At 31.2% G+C, this 11,504-nt stretch overlaps 1 protein-coding gene across 2 annotated transcripts; it reads left to right on the top strand.

Annotated features, from left to right (window-relative positions):
- The first annotated feature begins 9,373 nt into the window (after nt 1-9,373).
- On the top strand, nt 9,374-11,161 carry LOC106409979 (CRIB domain-containing protein RIC5-like). Of its 2 annotated transcripts, none has more exons than XM_022705633.2 (5): nt 9,374-9,688; nt 9,796-9,872; nt 10,060-10,142; nt 10,238-10,338; nt 10,406-11,161. In XM_022705633.2, exons 3-5 carry the CDS (start codon nt 10,097-10,099, stop codon nt 10,811-10,813), a joined length of 555 nt encoding a protein of 184 aa, XP_022561354.1. In that variant the 5' UTR covers nt 9,374-9,688; nt 9,796-9,872; nt 10,060-10,096; the 3' UTR covers nt 10,814-11,161. The 2 variants fall into 2 exon arrangements, with proteins under 2 accessions (XP_022561354.1, XP_013705960.1); XM_013850506.3 differs by having other exon boundaries at nt 9,379-9,688; nt 10,064-10,142.
- The last annotated feature ends 343 nt before the right edge of the window (nt 11,162-11,504 follow it).

Raw genomic sequence — 11,504 nt, 5'->3', positions numbered from 1 at the left:
CCACACATGCTTTACAAAGCATTAATAAAAAATAATTATTTATCGTCGTTTGCAAAATCAATCTATAAATCATTTTAAAATTGTTTATAAGAGCATATAAAATCCACCTATATTTTAAATGAGAAGTTACTTAAGTAATTTTTTCTTATGTATTGATTATCGGTGAAGTCTTAAGAAATTATTATAATTTTATTGATCAATATTTTTTTAATTTTATTTATTTTAGTTTGATCTAAAATAATAAAAATCAAGAAAACATTAATATCATTAGCCAAATAATATAAATAGTATTACAAATAATGATTTATAGTAACTAATTTTCCAATTATAAAAAGAGTAATAATGTTTGATCAATTATTTTTATATTTTTTAAAATAGATATTATTATGAACGAATTTTCTATAGAAATCAATACACTAATTTTATATTCTTACAGTGTATAAAATGTATTGGGTGGTGGCCAAGTTATAAACTCATATATACTATTAAATGATATTTTTTTTATTTCTACCGTGTATTAAATTAGGTTGGGTGTTGCCCAAGTTATAGTATTTGTAGCAAAGAAAATCATGTACCATATTTTGAATTAACAAAATATTTGGTAAATATTATTCTATTTGTAAACCTAATTTAAATAAACGAAAAAGATATTTTGAAAATATCTCGAAACTAAACAAATGTTTCAATAAAATAAAAGGCAAATAAGATATAGTTAGTATTTGTAATTTTAAACTGAAATGTACTGTACAGAAAGGGTAATTTTTTAATAAAATTAATTAAATGGTATAATATGTTCGTGTAGATATTGTTTGAAAATAATTAATAATGTAATTCATAAATCTAAAAATGGCATGAAATTGTAAATAACTTTAAAACCAACCACATAATCATAGGAATAATTCTGATTTAATAGTTTACTAGGTGACCGGTCCGCACCCTGTGCGGGCATAAGAACATGATCGGTCTGCATCCCGTGTTTTCTCTCGGTCCGTACCTCACGAGAGGGAACACAGTAACGTAAGTATGAAGAGGCAGATATTGTGTGTATGTATAATTGCAACGTCACAAAATATTTTGTGTGTTTACGAAGATACTTTCATTCAAAAAATAGAATAAATAGTGTATAGTTTTAGAAGTAACAGATTTTATATTATCATTAATTAAAATAGTATTGTATATGTTTCGTAATTCTTTATTTTAGGTGAATAATATTATTTTTTCTATAAATAATAAACAAATATTTATGTAGACATGTTAAAAGAAAATACAATAAAAATCAAAATATTTTATGAAGTACATTCCTCAATAAAGAAAGCAAATTCAATTAGAAACTTGCAAAAAATTAAATAAATTTTGTAAGCAATTTGACGGATTAACATTATTTGATAGATTTGTAAATTTCTAAATTTTATTGAACATGAAATAATATTAAATTGACATACCGTCATCGGTCTCCTAACTCATCACAACCCATCTAGCAAATACAAAAAAATAATAATTGCAACAGTTTATTCATTTTAAAATTTGTATTTGAAAAAAAAGTAGATTAAAATTACGTACCGTGACTACGAAATATTCTGAAAAACTTGTTTGTAGACAACATTCAATATTTTTGTCTGCGGCTTCCCTTCTTTACCAGTTATTAGGATTTTTAATCCAGATCTCGACTTAACTCTTGAAAGTGCAACTTTGCCTTGCATTTTGTAAGCATTTTATAAATTATTTTAAAATTATGATAAATTTATTCTTTAAACAACGATAAATAATTTAAAAATAATATTAATAAACATTTTTGGATTTTGTAATATTTAAAATAGTTATTATATAATTATATTCGAACACAATTCATCAAGTAGAGTATAAAACTATTATAATTATCTTATATAAAATTTCGTTCATTGTATTTTATAGTTTATAAATATTGAAAATAATAAATAAAACATTATTAATCTTTCTATAATACTTCCAAGGTAAAGTGGGTGGCAGAGTCGATGAAAGTGGGTGGCAGAGTCGATTCATCAAGTAGCATATAATACTTCCAAGGCAAGGTAGGTGGCAGAGTCGATGAAAGATGAGGAGTCTTTGCGTCTAAACACATTTTTCTTAGCACACAAGCAGCATCGTCGTAATACCTTAATAGTATGAGAGGAGAGATTTGTGAATAATACTTTAAAGAATGAAAAGAGAATGTTTGTATTTTAAGACCTTGGGTGTCTCATATATATATATATATATATATATATTTTTTTTTTTTGTCATCGACTTATACAGACTCATACTGACTCTGTAAACCAAACCGGGTGATCTATATCCATGTGAACGACGAAAGACGGCTGCTTCCTAACACTGCGTGCTATTCTATCCGCCTTTGTATTTTGCGTCCGTGGTACATAGATAATCTCTGATCGGGTGAAACTCTCTTTCAGGTTCTTGAAATCTTCCAAATAATTTGCAAAAGCTGGCCATTCTTCTGGTTCAGAAACCATCTTCACCAATTGAGAACAATCCGTTGCAAACGTGACCTGAAATTGACGTAAATTCCTCATACATACCATTGCCCAGAGTAGCGCTTCCATCTCCGCATGAAGGGGAGAGAGACTAGCCCGAACATTCCTTGCCCCCAATAATCCATCGAATCCTTCTAAAGTGATGTACCAACCTTGTCCTGAAAAAGTATCACCCTCTTTCCATGAGCCATCCACAAAACACCATCTTCCTGGAATTGACGGCAGGGTCGTATCTGCTATTTGTGGTACTGTCATCTGCTCATTCAAAATATGTGCCTCAGCCCATAGTGTTGATTCTGTTTCTGCCAATTTAATTGTATCCAAAGGATCAATGTCCAGATTACTGAAAACTTTATTATTCCTAGCTTTCCATATATACCATAGTATCCATGCAAACTGATGATCTTCCATCTGCGGAACAACTCTCCAGAACAGATGATCCAAATTTGTGAAGAGAGCACTTGTCGGAAAGATAGCTAGGTTTGATGGTATCTTCGATAGCGCCCAAACCTGAATTGCTGGAGGACATTCAAAAAATACATGGTTTATGGATTCCTCCTGGGCTCCACATCTTCCACAACAAATATCTCCTTGTATTCCCCTTGCATGTAAGTTCTTCTTTACTCCTATACATCCTGTCACTAATTGCCATAGGAAATGTTTTAACTTTGGTGGGCAACGTATTTTCCAGCAGTTAGCCTTCAGAACATCTACAGTGGGACCAATTAATAATGGTGGCCTTTCTCTATCTGGATAAATCTGTTCGACCTGATATCCTGATTTGACCGTATATTTTTCATTCTTTGTGAAGTGCCATCCATCTCTATCTATCCTCTGAGTCCTGCTCAATGGTATGCTTTCTATAATTTTTGCATCCTGTGGATCCACCAAAGTCCGAATTGCCTGTGAATTCCAAGTGTGTGAGGTAGAGTCTATGAGAGACTCCACTTTGAGGTCCGGATATAAATTGTGTTGATTTTTATTTGCTGGTCTCGGGCGAGTGGTTGGGAGCCATGGATCATTCCATACAGAAATAGAAGAACCTGATCCAACCCGTTTAATTAGTCCTTTGCTTACCAGAGATCTAGCAGAAACAATACTCCGCCAGCCATATGACGGAGAGTATGAACGAATCGGTTCCAAAGGTGAAGCATTTCTGAAATACCGCCCTTTGAAGACACGAGAGAATAAAGTGTTTGGCTTCTCTACCAGACGCGATAACTGCTTACCAAGCATCGCTGTGTTGAAATCAGTGATGTCTTTAAATCCCAAACCGCCTTCATCCTTGTCTACACATACCTTGTCCCATGATTTCCAGTGCATACCTCTTGTACTTCCCCCCGGATTCCACCAGAATTGTGAGACCGCGCTCGTCAATTTTTTCACAGTTGCCTTAGGTAACCGATAGCAAGACATTGTATGATTCGGTAAAGCCGTAATCACTGATTTAATGATCACTTCCTTTCCGCCTTTTGTGAAAAATTTAAAAATCCACCCATTAACTCTATTGTTTAAGCGATCTTGGACAAAGCTAAAAACTTGGATCTTTGATCCCCCCAAGTTTTCTGGTAAACCAAGGTAGGATCCCATTCCTCCAAGATTCTAAATGCCCAAAATATCCCTTAATTCCTGTCTGACGGATTCTTCGATTTTATGTCCAAATTGAATTGAAGACTTATCAAAATTTATTAGCTGCCCTGAAACTACCTCATATTCCTTTAAAATCCTCAGGATGGTTTGGGGTGTCTCATATATATATAGTCGATTTATTTCTCATATTAATGACGCACAATATTTTGCACAATAAATAATGAAATCGTTTAAAGAAAGATATTAAATGTGTATTGTCAAAAAATGATTTGCATATGATATGATTTTAACTTGCGCAAGTAATCCATATTAGAAAGGTAAGTTATTAAAAACAAACAACTTAATTAGAAACATCAAAATATTTTGTAAGCAATGTAATAAATATGATATCAACATGCGCAAGTTTACCGTTTGAATAATAAGGAAAGTTTTTAATATTTGTCTTAATTCTAAATCTTTCCCAAGGGTAAACTAAATCGGTAATATTTAATGATTTCAACTTCCGCAAGTAATCTATATTGTGAATAAGTGATTTGCATATTTAATGATTTCAACTTGCGCAAGTAATCCATATTTGAAAGGTAAGTTATTAAAAACAAATTTTGTCAATAAGTTATTTGCATATTTAATGATTTCAACTTGCGCAAGTAATCCATATTAGAAAGGTAAGTTATTAAAAACAAACAACCTAATTATTAGGAGTGGGCATTTTACCCGATATCCGAAGTGGCACCCGAACCCGATCCGAAAATTCATGTCAAGTTTTTTATTTAAAAAATTAACAAAAAATTACATCCAAAATTTTTTTTAAAGTAACTAAATTAATGCCTTTTTAGTTTTAAATTTTTATGTCTAAATCTATTAATCATTCAATCTATTAAAAATAAAAATTAGTTAACTGAAAGTTATTTTTTTAAATATATGAAACTTGAGAAATGAAAATTTTAATATTTTTTTTCAAAATCTAAATATCCGAACCCGATCTGAAATAACCGAATCCGAACTAAAAATACCCAACCCGACCCGAAGTACAGAAATACCCGAACGGAATCTACACCTCTATACCAAAATACTCGAAAATCTAAAATACCCGACCCGAACCCGAACGGGTACCCGAACGCCCACCACTACTAATTAGAAACATTATAATATTTTCTAAGCAAATGTAATTAATATGATATCAACATGCGCAAGTTTACTGTTTGAATAATAAGGAAAGTTTTTAATATTTGTCTTAGTTCTAAATCTTGCCCAATGCTAAACTAAATCGATAATTATTATCTCCTAGCTATATATGAGTTTAACGAAATCGACAATAGTTTTGGGTTTGTCTACATAAGCGATTGATTAAAATAAATGAAAAATAAAATTCAAAAAAATCAACCAATAGAATTATAACAATTTTTCTGAGAAGCTCTATATTAATGCCATGTCAGCAGAAATCACTAAAGTGACTTCTCTTTTAATGTATAGGAGGATTGTATATGTGTCGTAATTCTTTATTTAGGTGAATAATATTATTTTTCCAGAAATAATAAACAAACATTTATGTAGACATATTAAAAGAAAATATAATAAAAATCAAAATATTATCCATAAATAATATAAATTATGAAGTACATTTCTCGATAAAGAAAGCAAATTCAAATAGAAACGTGCAAAAAATTAAATAAATTTTGTAAGCAATTTGACGGGTTAACATTATTCGATAGATTTATAAATTTCTTAATTTTATTGAACATGAAATAATATTAAATTGACATACCGTCATCGGTCTCCTAACTCATCACAACCCATCTGGCAAATAGAAAAAATAAATAATTGTAACAATTTATATATTTTAAAATTTGTATTTGAAAAAAAGTAGATTAAAATTACGTACCGTGACTACAGAATATTCTGAAAATTTTGTTTGTAGACAACATTCAATGTTTTTGTCTTCGACTTCCCTTCTTTACCAGTTATTAGGATTTTTAATCCAGATCTCGACTTAACTCTTGAAAGTGCAACTTTGCCTTGCATTTTGTAAGCATTTTATAAATTATTTTAAAATTATGATAAATTTATTCTTTAAACAACGATAAATAATTTAGAAATAATATTAATAAACATTTTTGGAATTTGTAATATTTAAAATAGTTATTATATAATTATATTCGAACATAGTTCATCAAGTAGAGGATAAAACTATTATAATTATCTTATATAAAATTTAGTTCATTTTATTTTATAGGTTATGAATATTAAAAGTAATAAATAAAACATTATTAGTCTTTCAATAATTTCGAGAATAGTTTCCATGAATTGTTATTTGTAATATTCGTTAGATTATATGGCAAGTGATGTTAAACGTCAATAAGTTAAACAATTCATCCATATTTGGAAAACATATATATATATATACATATATATATATATATATATATAAATGACAAATTAAATGGTAGAGTATGTAAACACATGTTTTCTACCAGCGTGAGTTAGAACACCGCCGTATTTAAGAATCATAAGGGCCTCTACAGGTCTTTATTCTTCGCCTTCACCATCCCACTTCAGCGGTTTCAGTTGAACCTTCCTGTATATCCCTGAGAAATTTCCTCCCTGCGCCATTCCAAAAGGTTCTCTGCTGTGAGAAAATGACCTCATGAATTAAATAAAAAATGCATAATGCTAGCTTACTTATAAGATAGTATATTCAACAAAAAAAATAATATAAGATAGTATTACTAAATGATACTATGTAATACTTTTCCGGACAATATTCAACAAAGAGAGAGAGAAAGTAATATCACTCTCACGACCTGGTCTACATATAAAAAAAGGAAGACCATATTGTCGTTTCCAGTATTCAACACATGGAAAAGATAGACCAGACGTGTTTTTTGGAGACAAGACACAAAAAGTTGAGTTCATGGTTCTAAAGATGAGGAGCATTTGCGTCTAAACACATTTTTTTAGCACACAAGCATCATTGTCGTAATACCTTAATAGTATGAGAGGAGAGATTTGTGAATAATACTTTAAAGAATGAAAAGAGAATGTTTGTATTTTAAGACCTTGGGTGTTTCATATATATATATACAGTCGATTTATTCTCATATTAATGATTTTAATATTTTGCACAATAAATAATAAAATCGTTTAAAGAAAGATATTAAATGTGTATTGTCAAAAAATGATTTGCGTATGATATGATTTTAACTTGCGCAAGTAATCCATATTAGAAAGGTAAGTTATTAAAAACAAACAACCTAACTAGAAACATTAAAATATTTTGTAAGCAATATAATAAATATGATATCAACATGCGCAAGTTTACCGTTTGAATAATAAGGAAAGTTTTTAATATTTATCTTAATTCTAAATCTTGCCCAAGGGTAAACTAAATCGATAAAATTTAATTATTTCAACTTGCGCAAGTAATCCATATTGTGAATAAGTGATTTGCATATTTAATGATTTCAACTTGCGCAAGTAATCTATATTAGAAAGGTAAGTTATTAAAAACAAATTTTGTCAATAAGTTATTTGCATATTTAATGATTTCAACTTGCGCAAGTAATCCATATTAGAAAGGTAAGTTATTAAAAACAAACAACCTAATTAGTAGGGGTGGGCACTTTACCCGATATCCGAAGTGGCACCCGAACCCGATCTGAAAAACCCGAAATGAAATCAGAACCGAAGTAGCAAAATACCTGAACGGGTATTGAATAAGGAGAGATTGGATACCCAAACCCGAACGGATAATATCCGAACCCGAATGGATATCCGAAGATAACCGAACATATGTATAATTAACCTTATATTTCTAGTTTACATCTCTCATTTTATATAAAATATTTATATTGATACTACACATACTTTAAGTTCATATGATATACATACAATTACGAAAAAAATGATTTGCTGCTCACTTAAAATGCATGTCAAGTTTTTTATTTAAAAAATTAACAAAAAGTTACATCCGAAATTAAAAAAAAATAATAATTAAATTAATGCCTTTTTAGTTTTAAAATGTTATGTCCAAATCTATTAACTATTCAATCTATTAAAAATAAAAAAATTAGTTAATTGAAAGTTATATTTTTGAATATAAGAAACTTGAGAAATGAAAATTTTAATTTTTTTTTTCAAAATCTAAATATCCGAACCAGATCCGAAATAACCGAATCCGAACTAAAAATACCCGAACCCGAACCGAAGTACAGAAATACCCGAACGGGTTCTACACCTCTATACCGAAATACCCACAAATCTGAAATACCCGACCCGAACGGGTATCCATGGCTAAACTAAATCGATAATTATTATCCTATAGCTATATATGGGCTTAACGAAATCGACAATAGTTTTGGGCTTGTCTACATAAGCGATTGATTAAAATAAATGAAAAGGAAAAATTCAAAAAAACCAGCCAATAGAATTATAACGTTTTTCCTGAGAAGCTATATATGATTGCCACCTCAGCAGAAATCACTAAAGTGACTTCTCTTTTAATGTATAGGAGGATATGAAATTGATATTAAAATCAATATGCAATGGTGTTTAGTATGTAATCATGAATTAACACTGATTGTAGTGTATTATGCTAGATTACTGGTGTACTCAGATTTTCAATAATCAATATATAGACAAAAAAAAATTAAGATTGGTAGGATTGTCCTGGAGAGAGGATTCCACATCAAAACTTTTGAGATGGGATCTTCTCTTCAACATATAATTACACTATACTGGGATTGTCCTTGGTCGCGTGATGTGACCACGACTCTTCTCTTAGGTGGGATATTGTTGATGATTAGAGAGTAAATACTACTTTCAAAACAAAGGCAATAAATATAACAATGGCGGCACACTGCTTAGGCGTAACTAAATTTATGTTGATGACAAAAACAAAATCTATTGTTTTCCCCCGAATTTGTCTTTTTTTGTTTAAGGTTTGAACAATTAATGTTATGTTGGCTTAACTTCTAGCATGTTTGTGAATGTGATATCGTGGTACTGCAAAAGTGATAATATTAAAGGAAAAAAATTATATGTAGATATGTAAAAAGAACAAAACTTAGGTTCACCCCTAGAGTGAACCTAAGTTTTGTTCATGTAAAAATGCTTACATGCTAGATTTTATTATTTTTGTGGAAGTATTTACTAGAAGTTGGTGGAAGTTTCGATCAACTTCCTAGATCTTATTAATTAAGCTTTCCCTAAAAAGCAAATAGCCGTATCTCCCGCGTTTGCCAGTAAAAAACGACCATAAGATGACTCAGAGAAACTTAATATAGAAACCACCAAATAAGGGAAAATCTTCTGGTTATCCGTTGACTTACAGCTTTTACATCCAATAATCATCCGCCATGTTTAGTAGCCCTATGTAGAAATAGACAGGAAAGAGAAAAAGAGCTCCTTGTGCTCAAAGAAAGAGGACACATCATTGAGATTTTTATTTTTTTTCATTACGTTACCTTTCTCTTCTATTCGCGACCCATAACACAATACGAACCAAGAAAATAACAAAAGAAGTAGAGAAAGGCCTTTTGATTTTCTCCTGAAACATTTTGGAAAGAACATATCGTTTTACAAGTTGTAGCCAGGTAATTTCTTTTCTTTAAACTTATCTTGTTATTTTCCTTCTTAACGCAAAGAATGTTTTATTTTGCTATTGTTCTTATTTGTTTATATATGCCTCTTACATTTGCAGGAGCGGAGTTACAGATCTTCGAAATCTATATGATTCCGTTCCTTTGGTAATAGGGTTTTATCTTCTCCCATAACAATGTAAGCTCATTTTATCGATTTCTTAGGGGTTTTATTTCAAGTAGGATTCACCCAAAAACAATTCACACCTTCCCCCTCTGCATATCACAACCTTACTTATTACATGAATACATAACTGTAAGAGAAATAAGAAGAATCTCTTAAAAACGATTTATGAAAAAAGGTTTATGATTGCTTGACATGCAAGTTAGGTATGCATTTGCAAGTTGAAGCTGACCTCACCAATGAAGGGTCTATTAAAAGGATTGAGGTACATTGCTCGCATCTTCGGTGAGTTTACTTATCAGTTTATTAATACATGTCCGTGTATAGTCATCTCATCATGAATTCAGATTTTAAAAAGTTATAAAAACTGCTGCATGCAGAGGATGATAAGGAACCAGAGATGCAGATTGGAAAACCGACCGATGTGAAACATGTTGCTCATATAGGATGGGAAGGGCCCTCTGCTACGACCCCAAGCTGGGTAAATAGTACCTTACACTACATATATTGGTTGTAGATGAACTCATATCTTTCATGGGAATCTGTAGATGCATGATTATAAGTCTCCGACGGCTGAGGCTAAAGGAAGTTCCAACAAGAAACCCAGGGAGAAGCAAAGGAACAAGGGGAGGCGTAAAGCATCCACAGGCACAAATAACTCACCTGCAGAGTTTCCATCAAGGGTAGGAGGTTCAACAAGGCCATCAAGACGTAGCACGGGTAAACAGAGAGAGCAGAGCACGGGTTCAGGGTCGGAGTCAGGTTCAGGGTTAGACTTACCTCAACAGAATGATCAGTCTGTGGGACAGAAACAGTCGAGGCAGAAGAAGTCAAAAGGAACAACAGGAGGAGGAGGAGGATCGTCTATTGGGCCTGCAAAGACAAAACAAACAGATATATCCGTGCGTGCGGTTATTCCTTCTGTGGGAGGTCTTGAAAGTTCTACAGGAAGATGAGAGATGAGAAGATGGAGTTCTTTTCTTCAAGTTTATAGACTAGAGTGGTGGTTTTGTTTTTCTTCTCATAATCTACCCACTTTTGTCTTTTCTCTCCATCTTTTTGGAGATGTCTTTGCATAACAAGACCAGTTTTTTATCAAACCGATTTACGTCGAGAGAGGGAGAGAACTCATTGGTGATTATGAATAAGAGATGTCTAACATATGCTTTGCTTAATGACTTCGGTCAAATATATACTCCAACAACCTTTGTATTGTGTTCTTAGGATTCAAGGTTGTATTTAGCTATATGATTAGTATAGACTTGAGTCTGACTTCTATGAGATTTCGGTTGTTTGTTGCATTATGATTTTTTTTCTTAGTAAACGTAACCACAGCTTTTAATATATATAACCAAACTTATATACAAAATTATGTTGGATTATTTTGGTTTTTGGTTTCGTAACAAAGTTGAAAACCGGTTAATATTCAAAAAAATTCAGTCCAATCCTGTTCCAGTTCGGTTCTAGGTTTTTGGTAATTTCAGATAATACATGTAATAACGTCCGATAATTCAGATTTTTTTCAGGTTAAATATCGGGTAGTTCGTTGTTCATATAAAAACGTCAGGCAATTTTAATAATTATAGATGTTTTAGGTAAAAATATTCGGGTAATTTAGGTAATTTAGTTTATAAATATTATTTTAGG

The sequence above is a fragment of the Brassica napus genome, chromosome A1, assembly GCF_020379485.1.
Source record: "Brassica napus cultivar Da-Ae chromosome A1, Da-Ae, whole genome shotgun sequence".
NCBI classification, from domain to species: Eukaryota; Viridiplantae; Streptophyta; class Magnoliopsida; order Brassicales; family Brassicaceae; genus Brassica; species Brassica napus.
This window is presented reverse-complemented; position numbering and strand designations above follow the sequence as displayed.

Bases quoted from the DNA above. Each gene is read 5' to 3' on its own strand.
- LOC106409979 (XM_022705633.2), top strand. From the start codon at position 10,097: ATGAAGGGTCTATTAAAAGGATTGAGGTACATTGCTCGCATCTTCG. The intron at 10,143-10,237 runs GTGAGTTTACTT...TGCTGCATGCAG, and splicing joins GTACATTGCTCGCATCTTCG to AGGATGATAAGGAACCAGAG. The intron at 10,339-10,405 runs GTAAATAGTACC...GGGAATCTGTAG, and splicing joins CTGCTACGACCCCAAGCTGG to ATGCATGATTATAAGTCTCC.